This window comes from Pelecanus crispus, chromosome 5 (assembly GCF_030463565.1).
Source record: "Pelecanus crispus isolate bPelCri1 chromosome 5, bPelCri1.pri, whole genome shotgun sequence".
Lineage (NCBI taxonomy): Eukaryota > Metazoa > Chordata > Aves > Pelecaniformes > Pelecanidae > Pelecanus > Pelecanus crispus.
Window position 1 is genome coordinate 78,272,223 of NC_134647.1, and position 19,197 is coordinate 78,291,419.

General features: G+C 36.9%; 1 protein-coding gene across 3 annotated transcripts in view; it reads left to right on the forward strand.

Annotated features, from left to right (window-relative positions):
* The window catches only part of PKN2 (protein kinase N2), a 55,811-nt gene that overhangs the window by 23,639 nt on the left and 12,975 nt on the right, over positions 1–19,197 (forward strand). For all 3 annotated transcript variants that reach the window (XM_075711602.1, XM_075711603.1, XM_075711604.1), the window contains exons 2-6: positions 1,557–1,857; positions 10,079–10,230; positions 14,785–14,902; positions 16,524–16,669; positions 16,763–16,976. In XM_075711602.1, the coding sequence (XP_075567717.1) occupies positions 1,557–1,857; positions 10,079–10,230; positions 14,785–14,902; positions 16,524–16,669; positions 16,763–16,976 (931 nt within the window). The remainder of the gene's footprint in view (positions 1–1,556; positions 1,858–10,078; positions 10,231–14,784; positions 14,903–16,523; positions 16,670–16,762; positions 16,977–19,197) is intronic.

Here is a 19,197-nt window from a genome sequence, read left to right on the forward strand (position 1 = left end):
GATAAGAGGGGTTTAAAGGTGATTTAGTGAACTTGTAAAATTATAGTTGAGGACTTGTAGGTTGGATCTTGCTTATGGAAGGCAGTATCACTGGAATGTGCACAGATTGAAATAGTTTGACCAACATTATCTGTTGACGTATATGGCCCAGGCACAACCTTCATGATCCTCATTTCCCCAATTCTTTTGAAAACAAACAACTCGCTGTGCACTATGTTTAGAGATTGTGTGTTCTGGGACGTTCTTACAGTTTATTAGCCCAGTGCGGTGCCTCTTGAACTCCTTCCTGAATGTTGTCTTCTACTGTTTCCTCTGCTGTATTGTTGGTGTTTCCAACAGCAAATAACAATAACTAAGTTTGCACCCAAAACTTTTGAATTTTTCATCATCCTTTCAAATACCTGTCCACCCAAATATTTCAGAAGCCTAGGCAACTTCTTCATTGTGTTTAAGGAAGTTTACTGGAATTTTGGTCTTTTGGCTAGTTACGTACAGATAAGGCCACACATTTACTGAATACATCCTGAATTACGATTGGATCAGATTCTAAGTTCAGAGGAGCCCTTCTTTGATCTTCACTCACTTAGCTCTGGCTAAGACTTTTTGGGTAGGACCTAGTGTCTACCCATTGTTCAGGGTCCATGTATAAGACGCACAGGAAGTCTTAATTATGTATATAATTAATTGTATTTGTACTTTATTGATGTAGGTTCTAGAACATGCCCTTTGTACTCTTACTTCTCAATGATACGTAAACCTGTACTAGGCAAACGCATGGCCTCATAGGTACTGGTGGTCTGAAAACTTTTCATCCCCTGCTCCCTTGCAACACCAACTTCCATTCATCACTGCAATGTTGGTGTTTTGGGTTTGTTTTTGTTTTTTTTTTTTTTTTTTATTTCAGCCTAGCTTGTCCTGCATAAGGAAGTAAGATATTTTTAATTATTTTTTAAAGTGAAAGGCTTTATTTGAGGGATTTAAAAACAAAAAAAAATCTAGCCAATTTATTTTCCGGTAACATCTTGATAAATCTTTATAAAGATGTCAATATTTTTGTAAACATCACTAAGTTTTTTTTAACTTTTTTTGTTTTACAATCTTTAAAAGGAATCTATTCTAATGAATGTATAAAAATTCATCATAGATAATAATTGTTAGAAGTTAGTCTTATTTCCTATATCCATTTGGTCTATTAAAACATGCAATTAAGTCTAGAAAATTACAAATGTGAGTCATTAGCTCTGAGGCATATAACTGCCAGGCAAGCAGCCATGACAAATCCAGAAGTATTTAAATCTCTGTGTTAAAAATAGGCATAGTAAAGATGTCACTAAATTTAAAATAAATCTCTTGTAAAATGTAACTCCAGTTAACATGTAATGTCTTGTGAGATTGTTGCTTTAGGGCAACATGAGGGTAGACCCATGGTTAGTAAATGGTCTTAAAAAGTGAGTGTTTAATATACAGAGGCCTAAAGCCTAATCATTTTAAGCATGCAGCATGTGTTGTCAAGAAACAGTGTTTCCTGGTAGTTATATTACTGTTTTTCTCTCTAGGGGGATGCCAAAAGTCTTCTAGCCTCTGAGAATGTGAGCACTGGCCAAAAGTTGGACTTTTCAGATACAATGGTACAGCAGAAGCTGGATGAAGTAAAGGACCAGATCAAGCGGGAAATAAGGAAGGAACTTAAAATCAAAGAGGGAGCGGAGAACCTCAGGAAGGTCACAACGGATAAAAAGAACTTGGCATATGTGGACAACATTTTGAAAAAATCAAATAAGAAGTTAGAAGACTTGCATCATAAGTTACAGGAGTTAAATGCACACATTGTTGTAACGGATCCAGAAGATGTTGCAGGTACCGTACATTACTGTGAAATCAGTTTTTCCTCTTACCTTAGATAAGCTGTATCCTATTTCACTTGAAAAAATTGCTCTGGGAATGAGCAAATCCATAGCTGGTGAGTTTGTTGCTTATGTGTGCCTATTTGTTTTGATTCACAAATAAGTGTCCAGTCCCTTTGAGTTTTAAATTGTTTTCTGGGGAGCACTGTATTTCATGGTCTGTTTGATGATGCTCTAAAGACTAACTTAACGTGTACCAGTTCTTCGCTTTCAGTTATTACTGTATTAAAATATTATCTCAATCGCTGTAATATTTCCTAAAAGCTTTTCACTGTATAAAAACAAAATTCAGTAGCTCTTCCAGTGACTTTCTCCGAGTTAATGCTGTAGACATCAGCATTAACACACCTTTTTAGTCTATGGGGAAAAAAATTATAACACTTGTACTTAAAGGTTTGGGTTTTTTTTAACTTAAATCTAACTTTAAAAAACTGTTTTTCTGTTACACCGTTTATCTGACTAACTTATCGAACATTTCTTACTGTGGCAACGATTTGTTAAGTCTTCAGGCTTTTCCGTAATGAAGCTACCACTTTAAAGACAATTTGAAATTGTTTTCACAGAATGGTTGTAATTAATGGTTTTAATTAGTATTTTCTCTGGCATGGCAGTGAGTCAATGCTAATTTTGAATGTATCTTTTGAAAATACCAGGCTTGGTATTTTAAGATGGAATGTTGTGAAAGTAAACAGCCCTTTTTCAGCTTTGTGGAATGACTTGGGAGCTGTTGCCAGCCTGGTGATTTCACATTGCACAGGCTCTTCTTGGCAAAAAGTTAATAAATGTGCACAAGCCATAGAAGGTGTTTGTGAAGTGAATGCCAAGCCTAGAAGTCGAATAAAAGACCGCATCATCCTTGTGAAGAGAGGTTTGTTACAGTGAGAATTTAGGAAGATACTGGCAGGTGATGTCAGCAATTTGTACTATCTGGCCCTGTAACATGCTGCAAAAGTGTTGAAGTGTCCACGGTGGGTTGCACAGTGTTCTCTGTATTCTCTGAATTTTTTGCTTTTGATCTTGGCGAGATACAAGGGGCAGAGGTGGGGGACAGCTGGAACTAGTGAGGCGAAGTAGTTGTTGCAGCGTGAAATGGGAACGAATACAATAATGTGTGGTTCATAGATGGCCACTGGGTTTTTAGTAGGCATGAAGCATTCTGTTCCCTGTCGGCTAAGGTTTATGAAAATCCACTTCAGTGTTGACAGTAGTGTGGCTTTTAAAGGAACGGGAAGAGTGGAACAGAAAGAAAATTGTATACAAACTGTGTATAGACCGAATATAAAAATCTGTGCGGACATAAATTTGTGAAGTTCATCTAGTAGTAGAATTGAAAAGTGGATGAGCACAGAATGCCTTTGTTGGAATGCCCCCTTCCAGTGTGGCATTTTAAAACTGTATCACAATGAGTTAATGAGCAATATTGTCCTTCTGCGTGACTCAGGAAATGCAGTAGACCCTAAGAAAGCATTTACTAGTTCTAAAGAGATGGTTTGGGTACAAAGATCTAAATAATGTTGTTCAGAATCTTAGTACACTTCAGAAAAGGCCAGCAGTGCCCACTGCTTTTGTGAATAAATGCTAGCAGCCAGGCTCATTGCGCCTTGTGTTCAAATACCAGAGACTTCATGAAAGGCTCAAGGGATAAAAGATCGAAGTTGATAAACTTATGTGCTTCTACCTGCTTTTGATGCATGCTAAACTTAGTCCTATGTTTTTAACTTTCATTCATTCTGTTCAAAGTGTTATTGATAGATAGCTTTTACAGCCTTACTTAATTATTGAAATATGCAAGGAAAAAAACTTACTAATTCTGTTGAGGTCTTTATATTCTCTGGATAGTATCACATCAGGTATTCCTACGTAAGACCCATTTTAATAGAATATATTGCTTAACCTTCTGGGGAAAAGTAGTCTTTAATTCTTTTAATATCTCTTTCTAGATCAAAGATGTACAAGTACCCACCCTCCAAAATTGAAATGCTTGAGTTTTTTATATTGTTTGCCTTGTAATTTCATTGCCTGTCTCCTTCCTCATTCATGGTCACTAATTCATGAAGGGGGAGCACTACCAGTAAACATTCTGTCTGTCTTGAGACTAATGGGTGCAGGTGATCTAGGAGATACTCTGATTTTTAATACTGAAGTCTTAGGTTTGACTTAAGGTATTAGTGAGCTTGGCCTTTGCAAAATAAGGTTGGTAATGTAAACCTTAGGACATGCCAACTTTGTGGGTGTGTTTGTGTGTGTGCATGTGTACACACATAATATTCAGCAAATGCATAGGTACGTGGCCCTAGAGGTCACTGCCATCTGACAGAAGATAATTCTGTGGAGAGGTCACAGGTATCTCAGTTTGGGAATTCTTCTGCTCAGGAGTGACAGTGAATTTAATAACCATTTATTGATGAATATGGGAGCTGAACGAATAAGTGCATTGTTTCCAGAGGTTAACTTTATTCTAAGTTACAGCTTTTCACTTTAGCTTGTGTTTGACCTTTTTCTGGTTAGTGACAAATGATTTGAGAGGAGGAAACATATGGGAAATTTTTAGACTGTGCAGAGCATGAATGCTGAAAACCAGGTAAAGAGGGTTCAAGAGCTGCGGGAGTCAAGGCCTGTGTTCTCTTCACATACTTCAGTGTTTTTTGGGGGTGGCCCTGTGTTTTTCCCTGTCTTCTAGAGTCAGGACTGAGATCCATTGAGAAGTAACACTGAGAGAATCATTGCCTATAAGATGATAATCCCTTTGGCAGGTCAGGCCTGAACTCTGAAGATTTTGGGACTGTTTCTGTTGACTGGTTGAAAGGTCATTGTGGTAACTTGGAAGAGTCATTTAATCTTTTCCTGTTCCTGTATCTGAAAAGTGGGTGTGAACATATATTTGTAAAGTGCTCCAGATTTAGAGCTGAAAAGTGCTGTGCAAGCTGTTGTGGCTCTTACTGTTGCTTATGGTATCAAGCAGTAACTTACACGTTACTTTTTTAATGAACCACTAATCTGTAGTGTAACTTCTTTGTAATCAGCACAGTATAATTGATACATGTTAAAACCATTAAATATGGTGTTAATGAATCTACTGAGCAAAAACGTGTTTTAATAACATTCCATTTCAAGCAAGTTAAGGTGTTTTGATGGTAGTTTGCCTAGGGCTGAAAGCTTCCCATGTCCTAATGTCATAGGAAATTATTTTGACAACTATTTGAAGAATAGGTATTAAACGTTAACCAAAAAATGCAGTTTGCCAAAACGCTGTATTACGGAATGTGAGGGCATATTTGGCAGTGGATGCATGATTCAGAAACAACTTTTAGCATAACATAGGTTTACGTTACATTATTGCTGGTGAACCCCATTATTGGGGTTGCTGGTGAACCTAGATTTGGTTTAGATGTGGGACTTTGTACCCAGGTCTGCCCTTATTGTGCAGCGTATTAGTCGTACTAGGATGCGGAGTTTTAAAATCTGTAGGTCAGCACTTAGAAGCGAAGCAGAGTGCAGCAATACAAAATGAGTAGGACAAGCCTAGTGACCATTACTGCTGAAAATCTGAGAGACTTATTTTAATGTGTAACATGGGAATGATTACTTCAGTCTTAGAGATGAAGAAATTTTGTACCTTGAAAACATACTTCTACACAGTAGCACAGATTGATATTCTTTTCATGTGTCTAAAAAGTAGCAGTTGAGATTGTGGTTTTTAATATGACTCAGTGAGGTGTAAGATTGAAATAGCTTGCCTACAGAGAGTCACTGATTTAATTAGGTGTATAGTTGATATGTAGGATATATATAAATTGGGAAATTAATCTGTTCCATAGAGCTGAAATAAAGGTGGGTAGGGAGGTGAGATGGTAGAAAAACCTTTGAGGGAATTGAGGACACTGGATAAAACATGGAGAACATGAAATCAAAAAGACAGGTTCATGCCTCTTCTTCCATTCTCCTAACTAACTTCCAAGCTATCCACTTTACACCAAATTTGGCTGTAGGGGTCACGAAGAAAATAAATTATTTTGTTTTAAGTATATGACTATCTGACAGGGGAGTGAGACTGTTCTGGGGATTTCTTTGTCCCTACAAATGACTAGGTTAATCTGTCAGACACCAAAGTGTCCGTATAAGACCAATTACTGGAAACTGGCAGAGGTAACAACCAAATTGGTAGAGGTTAGTGACTTTTTAGACAGCAGACTACACCTACAAGGCTCATATCCATAGAAATTTCATGGTAACTTTTGGGAACCTCAGTGTAGAATTAACATTATTGAAGCAATTTGAAACAATCTCTTGTCACTTGTTTAGTAGTTAAAATTAGCCATTACTGAACTGAAACTCAATTGAACTTCAGAAGTTTCCAGGAGGTCAGTGCTGGATGTTCTCTGAGTGCAGAATGTCCACTGCTGCCTTGGACTTACTGATGGCTTAGTTCAAGTGCTGATACAACCATCTGACTTCCTGAGAAAAGCCTGATGATGCCTCTTTCTTCCCTTCTCCAGCAATGCCTAAACATGCATCACAGGTATTTCTGTTGGGTATGATACTGATGAGGCTAACTGCAATTAAATATCCTCAAATAAGATTAAAATTAATTATTTACCAAAGGGCACTTGCTGCTAAGTGAGTAGCTTAGCAGCATGCTGCAGTACCATCTGGGAACCCAAAATCAGAAAGTTACATGAGATCCTAGATTTCACACTGAGCTTATTGAAGAAATAGCATACCTGGGGAAGAGTCCCCAAAGGAATGAGCAGCAGTCTCAGAAGAGTACAGTTGGCGTCACTACTCTAATAAATACAATTTTAGATGGGAGTGCTGGTAACAGGCAGTTTAGAAGCAAGAAGTTTTTGCTGGTGAGCACTATGCAAAGACTCAACCGAAAAGGTTTTTGGAAGAGCAAAGATCATGGTTAAGATAAACATTTCAGACTGAAAACTGCTGTTGTCCTGATGCAGTCCAGACATTAAAAAAAAAAAAAATCAGTTAAACCATCACTATTAACTTATTTTAAGTCTTAAAAGTATATTTTCATGAAAACAGGATATTGCAGGTGCTGGCGAAGCAGTACTGCAGCTCTTCCAGCAGCCTGGTTGTGTGCTAACAAACCACACAAAACTCATTAGTGTTAAGCAACAACATTCATAGTTGTTCAGCAAAAATAACATGCTGGTTACTTGAAATGAAGTCAAGTGCACTTGAAATACATCTGTTACTTCACTTGATATTCACTGTCAGGAAGAAAATGTCTAGGGGCACTGATCCATACCCCAGCAAAGCTCTTGCTGTCCTATGCAAAGCTGGACTTGAATGCATCCAAAATGGCAAGTCTCGTACTGTCCTTATTGACCGACAAACGTGGCAAACTGGAGAATCTTATTTCCCCCTGTCCCTACTTAATTACTTGAGAGAAATATCAATTTGGAATGAGTGCTTAACTGTTGTTTAAGCATATACATAAATCCCATTTATTGTAACTATCTGGATGAATTTATTATTTATTTGTATTATGAAGATGACTAAATGTCTCTGGATGAGATTTGAGCCCCTCTGCATAGTGCTTTACACAAATAGATCAGAGATAACTAGCCATACCAAAGTGATTACAACTTCAGTGGACGTTACAAAGAGAGAGGGAAACAGCTAATACAGATGTAGCTTGTAGTGCTGCTGCTAAGATTGTCAACGCTTTCCATAATAGGACCAGTTTGTCTGGCTGATTTAAAACTTTAATCTGAATTCTTCTATAAGAAGCTGCCTCAGGCTGCTTACTGAATTGTAATGGGGTCGGCGGGGAGGAGGAGTCACTTGGAAGCCACTTCTGAACAGCTGTTGGTAAACATGTCGTCGTCTTTTTAAAATAAAGAAATATCTTTTGTTAAGAAACCATATTGTTCCATGTTTGGGAGTTTAGCGAGCAGCTATTGTGCCTGAAGGCAAAAAATGATTTCTTTCTAGCAATTAATCCATACTGCAGAAAAGTTTCCTTTGCTGCTGGTTACTAACAAAGCGTATAGTAGAACCATGTAAACTAAATGGTAGAGGGTAGTTTAGGTCCACAAGTGCAGGCCAGCTCTTGAGATTACCCAGGTAAGTGATGTGGTTACACCTTCACAGTGCAGCCACGCAAAGGGAGGTAATAACAGCTGCCTGGGCAACCTGAACCATGGTATCTCTAATTAGTCCTTGACTTGCAACTTGAGTGGTGTTTTAATGCAAAGGAAGACTGCTCGTGTGCATCTTTAGAAGCTCTGAAAACAGACTTCAGGAGTCCCACGTTCTTCCCAGGGATCATCAGAGGGCTGGGATCTTTAAGTGGTAGAGGCCTGCATCATAAATCTGAAGTTGGTAAATACTCATTTATACGATTAATCTAATTTACAAGGAGACTTGACGCTGTGACTTTCAAGTTTCACGTTTGTTCTAATTTTGAATAGATTATTAGGTGAGGATTAGTTGAATGTGCAGACATAAGTGAGAGGAAAGCACGTTGTTAATCTTTGTTTTATTAATAACAGATTTAAGGTAAAGCTGTTCAAGTGTAGTTTCACAGAGAAACCAAGCCAAAACATTGAGGAGAGGATGAACGACAAAACAGATGAGGAAAAACACAGATTTTTTTTTTTATTATTATTATTTAAAAAACATCTGGTATTTTCTGTACTACCTTTAAGTAGTGAGGATGCAGGAAGAGTCTTGAAGTGGCTTGAACTGTAGAGTGAATTAGCAGCAGAGGAAATTAAAACTCCTCCTTATATGAAATCTGTATGTAGCCTCAGCAAAAATTGCAATTTAGGAGGAAATTACACAGCAAACTCAAATGTAAAATGTATTAAATCTCCAAAACTAGTTATCAGAAGCTTCTACAGAAGAAATATGAAATGGCAGATAAGACATCTCCTCCCCATGACACCTCATAATTAATAATTTTTAAGTTACTAGTGCAATGCCTGTGTTTTCTAATAATTGAGGATTTCGGGAACTTGATCCATCATCCTGCTTTTAATTCAAGGAAAATTAATTAAAAAAAGACTGTACTGTTAGTATCGGGTAAATATTATCTTCCAGGAGACCAACTAATGTCATCTGCCCATAGAGAAGGTATTCTCTCAGTTATTAGGGTAGAAGAAATCAACAACAAAAAAATCACTATTACAGTGGACATAATTTATGCTCGTTTATGAAAAGTTTGAAAGAGAAGCCATTGGGACGGTTAGGGAAGATAGTTAGCTTGAAAGGACAGTAGTGTTGGAAATAGATGGGTACTAGGAAATAGTCCAGTGGCCACTTATTTTCAGTTTGCTGGCAGTTCATGTTGCAGAAGCTGAGATATGAACCAGTGATTAGTAGACTTTTCTGGAGGAGGGTAGAAAAGTTAAGGAGTTTGACTATATAATTTGATTGATAAAACTAACTTGCATTGTATTAAATTAATCCAACGAGATGGAGATCTAAACATAATAATATTGTCAAATGAAAAAGCTTTATCCTTCCCACAGATCACAGTTGTTCAATAACCTGTCTGCTTATCTATTCAATTATCCCAGAAGTCTGTTATGATTCCAGAGCAAAAATCATTCAGCTTTACGACTAAGGAAAAGGCTCACTTTATCTATTCCTAATTTTGACATAAACCATGTTTGCAGTGTTCACACTAGAATCGATGAGGATCTACTTAATATCTGTATTTAGACCATGCTCATTAGTATTGAATACTATTATCCAAGTTTGTTTTTAAAACACTTAGATTTAAAATCAGGAGTGTAAGAAAGCTTAATGGAAAACTGCATTTTTAATTGACTCGAGACATTGCAGAAGAAATAAATCTCCTTTGAAACGAAAATAGACCTAGCTGCAAACCTGCCTATTTTACCACTCCCGGAAGTGATTCATGTGAATTAGGACATGTGTAGGAGTCACTAGGCTTCCGTGAGGCTTTTCATGTTAAGGCGCATTTGCCGTGCTGTTGCAAAGCAGCTCTGGACAGGAGGGTCAGTACTAATACTTAAGTATGATGTTCCAGCTTTGTTTAATCTATAACTTAATAGAATAGAAAAGTTTAGGGTGTTTTTGGGGGGAGGGATTTGGTTTTGGTTGGTGGGGTTTAGTTTTTTCCCTTTTTTCTTTTTTTTTTTTTTTTTTTTTTTCTGCACACATTACATCTTACCTTTAATTCACAGATTGTCCTAGGACTCCCGATACTCCAAATAGCGATCCTCGTTTTTCTACTAACAACAGATTGATGGCCTTAAAGAAGCAATTGGATATAGAATTGAAGGTAAAACAGGGAGCAGAAAATATGATACAGATGTACTCCAATGGCTCGTCAAAGGTAAGGCTTTGGAATGCTTAAAGAACATGAAATGATTGTGCATTTTCATATTTCTGTGGTGTGAATGTACAATGTAGAAACAGTATGCAATTTCAGTGTTTTTAGTTGGGGTATATTTTTTGTTAAGTGGTTATGTCAAATCTGCTACAAATTTCTATACCCTTTTTTGTTGTGGTTTGATACCCACTCAAGTGATTGTTTTATCAATTTGTCCACATGCTGTTCAACCTAAATAACAAATCCGGCTTACTAAATTTAGTACATCTAGTAATCTTTGATCATGTGTGAATCTGTTAGCAACAAAGCTTGGTATGACACTGACTGGTCTCTGGTGCTTTTCCTAGCTCTGCTAAAAGAAAAAAAATCCATTAGTTTAAAGTTGTAATGTGTGTGATAATTACACAAAAGGCAGCATTGCCTGCCAAGTATGCCTCTGAAATGGTCATCTAGTTTTAGTTGGCAGTAAAAAGATTTGTACCAAATATTTGTTTTAATAAGATGTGTATATTATTCTGATAAGTTGTTATAATCTGCATTAGTATGCATGCACATAAAGTACATATAAAATACTTCTTTTTTTACACGAGTGTGGTATTCTAGAGGTAGCATCTAATAGCATCAAACTGAAATTAAAACTAAAGCCACAGTTATTTCTAGAACTGAATTTTAAATATATGCTCACTTGCACTACTCTCTTGATAGCACCAGAAGTTCTCCAAGGCGGAGGGGGAGGGATGTTTGCTAACCCCGACGTGGGTTTGACTTACTACACAGTCCTAGCTATGTAATAAAACTCATCATACACTAAGAATCTCTTAATTCAACTGAAAAACAAGCCAAACCTTTTAAATGGGGGGGACGCAAAATAAAAAAAAAACCTACAACAAAAAAAACCCCAAAACCATGTTTTATGAGTATGAGAGACTCATAGTTCTCAAATGAGAAGAAAGCAGGGAGGGGTGTCCTCTACTTACCTGCCCCTTCACCCTTCATTAGTTGCTCATTACCTGCTCTTCCCATTTACTTTTACTAAATCATTCCATTTACTTTTACTAAATCATTAAGGAGATGAATTTCCAAACTAAGGAGAAACACAAGCACAGATCTAACAAATAGTAGCTTGGTTAGATGTTTCTGTGTCCAGACAATAGTAAATAAAATCGAAATGTTTTAAGTTCTTAACTGACTGAGCCAACACCTAGCTAGGTCAGTGAACTTATTAAAAAGAGTTGTTTGACTTGAAGAGTAGACACTTGTGAAATGCGTTGATAATTATAATTGATACTAACTAGAGAGCGTTGGAAAGGAACTTTGTGTTTCTGAGTGAATTTCTGCTAGGGACTGGTGGAGAGGCAGATTGCTTTGTATCTGCCTGCTGTATGACTTTCTAATACCTCAAAAAAATTACTGCAAATGCTGCTCACTCCCAGAAAAATGAGTTTAGATGGATTGTAGGTGCCATCAAGCTCATTCTGTCCCAGCAGCACCTCTGTTGAACCAGCTGGTACTTTGGTAGCCTTATCTGAAAGTGACCTGCAACCCGCTAGCCTGGGGCAGGTGGAAGAAATCTCTGGAGTGCACCTTATGACTAAGGGTCTGGGAATGCTGTCCATGCACTACAGGCCCTTAGCTCCTGGAAACCCTGGAGTCTACATTCTCTGGGGCCATGTACTTAACATCAGGTACACTTAAAAATAATAATCAGCTGACCCAAATGGATCAAAAGACATACATGAATTATGTTCCTAATAAACCCTCGGTAAGTAACCTTCTAACAGCCTGAAAAAACTTAACTAAACACTCAGGCTATAATATTAGACATTGTTAGGCAGCTTTGATCAAACAAGGTAGAAAGGATAAATTCTGGCTTGCTTTATGATTAAGGCTTGTAATTAAAATTGATGATTGAATCTTGTATTTGCAATTGGTAAATGCTTAAATCAGCCTCCCAGATTGGGTGTATATAGTAACTGGGCTGGGAAGAGCAAGCTGGAAAACACAAAAGCATTGCCAGCTGCTTCAACAAACAGGATGGAAGTGGTGCGTATTCATTCTCTCGTGTTCTTAGTACTCAGTAGTGAGTTAATTTGGCAGGTTTAAACTGTAGGCTTGAGCGTGGTGATTACGTTTTAAAAAGCAGAGCTTAAAACAACTCAAGTGTCTGGATGAGGTGGGCAAAAGGGACAGAAAATTCCCAGTTTGAATCCAACCCCGGTAATGCAATAGTAATTTAAAAAGTAGTCACAGAACCCTCTTTAAAACATACTAAACTCTTTTGTGACCTTTATTCAAGTGTCCTATATGATCTAATTTCAAATTTGTTGTATTATTTTCAGACCTAAATTTAATGGAGGGAGGTCATAATTTGTTTCTTAAAAATGAAGCAGCACTCTGTAAATAGTAATAAACCCATCATCTCGTGGGAAGTTTTTCCCTTTGTATTTACTCTACTTGTTCAGTAGCATTCAGCTCAACCTGCTTGGACTTAAGTGTTTCTGAGATATTGATCATCTTTCCTCAGACTTGTGCGGATTCTCTGAGATCCCATGACAGCTTTGCAGATCAGTTTTACAGGCACTGTCAGTTCTTCTATACTCGGGAGATGCCTTGAAATACTTTGTATTCAGCCTCCAACAGTAACAGAGCTGCTGAGTATAACACATCCATTTTGATTCTGAAGATGGGATTTTCTGTCTCTTGAAAACATAAGGATATCTCTATAATCCTGAATTGCCTCCATTCTACACATTGAAGGGCTGATGTTGCCCCTGAGCAAGCAAATCCATTGCAGTAAGAGGATATGAGGGACAATGAAGATCAGCAAGATCAAAAATAAGATAAAAGCGAAGATAGAGACAAAGAAACACTTACAGCATGTTTATACATCAGAATGATGCATGGATAAGGTTTAATACAGGATTCTAGAGCTGCTCGTAATCTGTTACTTAGATCTTATGCCCTGCTGTAGATACTGGTTATTTCAAAAGCTGACACTTGTATTTGAGAAGGCATTTATTTAGGAAATTCAGTGTATTCATTAAATAATTGGATAGCTAACGTGGGATCTTAGAATATGAAAACTAGTGGTATCTCTCTAAAATGTTGATTAATGCTAAAAATCAAAACAAAGAGTCCTGAGACTATGGTGTGCACAGGGGGCACAATTTCTCCCCACGCAGCCAAAGCCTTTTTATGTGTATATCTTGGTGTATCTACCCTGAAGAGCATAGGGCAGCATTAAAATATCTGAGTGTGCAAATACATTAGGCACAAGGTCATAGAGGAGCTCTATGAAGGTAAACTTCTCTCAGCATACTGATTTTTCTCACCGTATACTTCATGGTGCCAGTATTTCTAGCTCTGGGTATCTGTGCTACACTGCAGTTCTTTGTCTTGGTTGTGGTAAGGGGAAGAATTGAATTTCTTTAACTCCTTAAATAATTGATAACTTCATTATAAAATTAAAAATATAAGTATAAACCATGTCCATGGGAAAGTAACTTATTAATGAGGTTATAGAGTGGCTACAAAATGAGTTAACCAAAATACCCTTTGGGCTATAACAAGTGTGATACTCATCTACACTGACTACTATTAATTACTGTGATTGATTGGTACCTCACAGACAGGACAAATAGACTGCCTTAAATTTTCTTATATCCCTTTTTTTTGTTCTTACTGCAAGTCAGATCACCCTTAAGTTATCTGGTAATTCCCAGAACGTATAGAGTGAGCCATGCAGCAGCCATAGAAGCACAAGCACAGTTCCACATCCAAGAACCGTGTGATAATCCATTGTAAGACAGATCTCCAGTAACTGGGGGACAAAAAATAGTACTGTCAGTCAGTTTGCAAGTTCATCTTCAGAAATGTTCTCTTCTAAAAGTTACTGCATTTGAAAACAAAAATTAGTTAGCTTAATTTGTTTAGATGAAAAGTACTGTACTGATGAAATAGCTAATGAAGTAACCCTTATATATTATGTATTTATTAATGCAAAAAAATCCTCAACTTTCATTTGTTCAGAAGAACATAGTGCAGACTTATTTATAATGTGCTATGTAAGCTAACTTCATATTTCTAATTTCAACATTGAAAATCAGCTCAAGTGAATTAGTACAATGATTTTTATATGGATTTAATCTAACCAATTTGTCTATTAGAAGCGTGCTCATCATACTCACGGTAGATTTGAGTCATTCTGCATAGGGTGGAGATATTTTGCACTTAGTATCTTGTCCTGTCTTTAGTATCAGCGTACAAAACATTAATCTAAACATGTGATGTTGCTAGATCATGCCGCCTCTATTCAGCTTTAAACAGATACAGTTTCCATGGGAGTGGCTTATAGTCTTTAACCAATCAGCATATGCCTCTGTCCTAACTTAATTTTCACTAGTATCCTAATGCGGTTAGTTGAATTGGTCTGCTATACCAAATGAACTACATAGATTTAATTCTTGTTCCTAAAGCATGTGGGTTTTGAAGCTTTCAATGTGTTTTGCTCCATGAAGGGTTTACGATTTTAACTCCTTTGTTTGTTTGTTTTAATAGGATCGAAAACTTCTTGCCACAGCTCAGCAGATGCTCCAGGACAGCAAGACAAAAATAGAAGTTATAAGGATGCAGATTCTTCAGGCAGTCCAGACCAACGAACTGGCTTTTGATAATGGTGATGGAGTAGAAAGGAAATATGAATCATTAATGTCAGAATGCCACGTAGATATGTACCCATATGCACACAGAGTTATCCTACGTTTCTAGTAGGAATGGTAGACAAAGCTTGCATGAACCAAAAATAGGTGGAGACTAGGCATACCATTGTGTGTGTTAGGATGCCAAATACATCTGACTTGAAGCAAAATACCTTAAGCTTAATGACAAGCAATACAACGTCTCTTCATCATCCTTTTTATACCTTATGCAGTCCCTTTTTGCTTTGAGGTCTTCGTTCTCCCTTCACACATGCTTTCTTTTGTCTTAACAACCAGTAATTTTCTTTAAAGCATATAATCTTTTCACTATCCTAAAAAAAAAAAAAAAAATCTGATGCAGGTACAAAGCCTGCTTGTCATACTTAAATAGATTGACCTTATTATTACTAATGGGAGCACAGATGGAGACAAATTTTTGCTGTCTGTATGGGTATTTAGGCTAGATTGAGTAGTAAACAAGTATTTTAAGAACAACAAAAAATCAATGTTTTTAAAAATGACCTATTTTATACTCATGCTGCATTTCGGAAATAGTTTTAAACTTGCATTTCTTCGGAAACTTTAAATGTAAAAAAAAAAAAAAAATACCCCTGAGCTGTAATAGCATGAGTATCCTATGAAATTGTGGGCATGTCGGTACATCTCTAAGTCTTGAACTTTATTCGTATGTATTTCTGAGTATTGACATTGTATGGCAATGCTTGTAATCAGGCCTGGATATATCCTAGATAACGAAAAGCTTGGGGATGGGGGGGTTGGTTTTCTTTGTTTTTATGCTTCTGACACTTCTGGCTTTTTCTAACACCCCATGTTAGCACATGGGTTAGGTATATCATTTTTTCAAAAGAAAAAGAAAGATATTCAAGCTAGAAAGGGCTTTCAAATGCCTTTTTGTATTCCTACTACTCTTAGAGCTTTAAACAGAAAGGAATATATCCAGGAAACTTCCTAACTTCCGTTTAGGAAATCTAAACGCTCATAAGAAGTGGACATTAGAATGGTTAACCCAAACCATTTGGGAAGGCAGTGGATGGGACTTCTTACATTCTCTGTGCTGGCAGAAGCCAGATTCCCTGGGATTTCGTGTGAAGCAGGAGAATTATCAGAAACCTATCAGGGATCTACTTAGCTACAGAGTAGATTGAAAGATAAATCCTCAGAGCATGGTTCAGAAATGTGGAAGTCTCAAAACCTCCTTCTTGCCAGCTGACTGATGTTTGGGAGATTTGGCTTTTGTCCCTTAACTCACCTGAAGACATAGGGTTTTTTTCTTGCATCCTCTAGCAATTACAGCACTTCAAGGAGTAGGACCTGTTTATTGGATTGAGGCCCTGATCAATTATTTATTCCTTCAAATGCAGATGCTTAAAATTTCTTGTTGCCTTTATGACATACTTCAGGCTTTTCTTTGGGCTACCAAATCTGCATCTCTTACTCCTTCCCCCCTCCCCCTCCCCAATTTTTCTTTCCTTTTTTTCCTCCCCTCCCCTCTGTTTATATGGGAGAGGGGTCAATATTAAAGAAATTAGACATGGCTGTGGGCTTCAATGAAGATTGTTTGTTTGTATCTCTTTGCAGCAAAACCTGTGATAAGCCCTCTCGAACTCCGAATGGAAGAATTACGGCATCATTTTAGGATAGAGTATGCTGTAGCAGAAGGTGCAAAAAATGTGATGAAATTACTTGGATCTGGGAAAGTTACGGACAGAAAGGCACTTTCAGAAGTAATTTATGTCATTACAATTTCTGATACTTTATTTTAAATGTTCTTTCAAATGTCAATAATAATACTTCAAAATTTTTTTTGTTTTAAAAAGGCGCAAGCAAGATTTAATGAATCAAGTCAGAAGTTGGACCTCTTGAAGTATTCACTGGAACAGAGATTGAATGAACTTCCTAAAAATCATCCCAAAAGCAGTATTATTATAGAGGAGCTTTCACTGGTCTCTTCACCCACATTAAGTCCTCGTCAAAGTGTAATATCTACTCAAAACCAGTATAGTACACTGTCCAAACCAGCAGCTTTAACAGGTATGTTTTATGGAGGGTTTGGGTTTTTATTTTATTTTATTAAATGGTTTAAAACAAGTCTTTAATGCCAACTTTATTTCTTTCTGGATGTATTTCATTGTTGTTCTTTTCCTAGACAAAGGCATTTAGAATTTCCAAGTGTCTGTGTGCCAAAAAAAAACGCAGAGAAGTTTCTTTGATTTATTTGTTGACCTTTTTATAATCCTATTGAAAAAGTGAAGTTCTAGCCTTAAGTTAGGTCACTATGGAACGGTATTACTAGCATTTACCTAACACCTTTCATCTTTAGATTATCAAGCACTTTAAAAGGTGGGTTTAAGTATCATTATCCCCATTTTACAGATGGGGAAACTGAGGTGTAGGAAGGTTAAGTGACTTGCCCTGGTCATACAAGTAGTCAGTGGTAGAGCTGGAGATAGACACCCAGCTTTTCTCCCCGTCCCTGTTTTACCCACTGGACCACACTGGCTTCCTAGAAGGTGAGATTTATGCTACCAAAACATGTGTTATATTTCTGAACCAGAGAGGGAGATCCTAACAAACATGCATGGAACTATTGAAGCCTCTGTTTATTGGTGTGAATTGTTTTCCATGCAATTAAACATGGAGTGTGTGAGTGTGCATATATTTTTTTTTTTTTTTTTTTTTTAAGACTTAGCCTACTGTGAGGGAACAATACATTTATATAAAAACATAAGACTTAGGAACTTCTTATAGTTTGGGTTCCCCTGGAATTGTTGTCATTCATTGGAAGTAAACTGTTTCAAGAGATGAGCCATGCTTTAACAAAGCTCTAAATCATTTGCCTCCCTATTCTTAAAGAAAAGCAAATAACAAAGCTCTTAAACATTTGCCTCTCAATATTCTTAAAGAAAAGCAAATAGGTTTGACTACTTCAGGGTATGTTGCTTTACTAAATTTATTTAATAAGTGGTCATATAAGAATTACTAGTACAGATAGGTTTGGCTTTTTGTTTTGTTTCCTAAAACATTTTATATGTAAACTATTAAATGAACTATTAGCAGAGTAAGTTTATTACAAAACCAATCTGTAATTCAAATGTTATATGTATACATGTATAACTGAAACCAGAATTTAGTTTTGAAGTACTGTGGGGTTATATTTTAAAAGAAAGAGGAACTCTTCTGCTGAGCTGCAATAATAATAAAATGGAGTGAGTCTACTTGTCTTCCATTTTGATTCAGTAAGACACGTAGCAAAGGGTAAAAAGCATCAGGACCTGAGCCAAGAGCCCTTGTAAAGTTGCAGAGTGGTGAGGGAACCTTTTTCATCATATGGAATCTCAAATGATCAGTTACCATGGGCAGGAAGTACTGTGCCTTGGTTTTAAAAAAGCTTTTTTTTTTTTTTTATTCTTTTCCTGTAATACATAATCATGGGTCAGATATATATAGTGACAGATAATTCCTCTTTAACGTGATTTACTGATACATATGAACGGTTTCTAATAGCAATTATCAAAACAGAGCTACATGCTTGTGAGATTCTTAATAGTTTCACTTTCATATTGGCTACACAAAGAGCTTTTGTATTGAACTGGATTTAAAAGAACAGTGTCTTTGTGTTTTGCCTCTAACACTTTTGTGAAAAATAGATCAGTGCTACTGTCATACTTCTTAACATGCGTCAGCAGAACTTTCTGATACTCATCCAGACCTTATACAGGATTATAGCCTTTCTGCCTTTTTTTTTTTTTTTTTTTTTTTCTTCCTAAACAGAGTTTGGGCATGAAGTATCCTTCCTACCTTTTAACCTGTTTTGGGAGCCAATAGCATCTCTTTGTCTTCATAGCCTAATGCTTAGCTGTCACTTATGGCTGTTAGTTCCCTACAGGATGGGATTTCTTCTCATCCTGGTTTCTTGGTGTCTGTTCTGTTGGGCTATAATGTTGCCAGCCCATTTTTAGGTCAAGTCTGACTTAAGTTTCTGTTACAAAAGAGTACTTTTAAGTTTCACAGTTAAGTGCATTTGCTGTCAAAAGAACACTGCATTTCTAGCTGACAGCATGATTATGAGCTGACTAATTTTACCACTTCTAATAGTTAATTTTGTTAGTGTCAGTGGTGTTTTACAGATGCTATCTTGTACAGGATGAGGTAAGCCTACCATTCTTGTAACCATCTGCAGTATTTAGATGTTTCTGTGCTGCTGGAGGAAACTCTTAAATTAGAACAGCAGCCTTTCTACCTCATTTGTTTA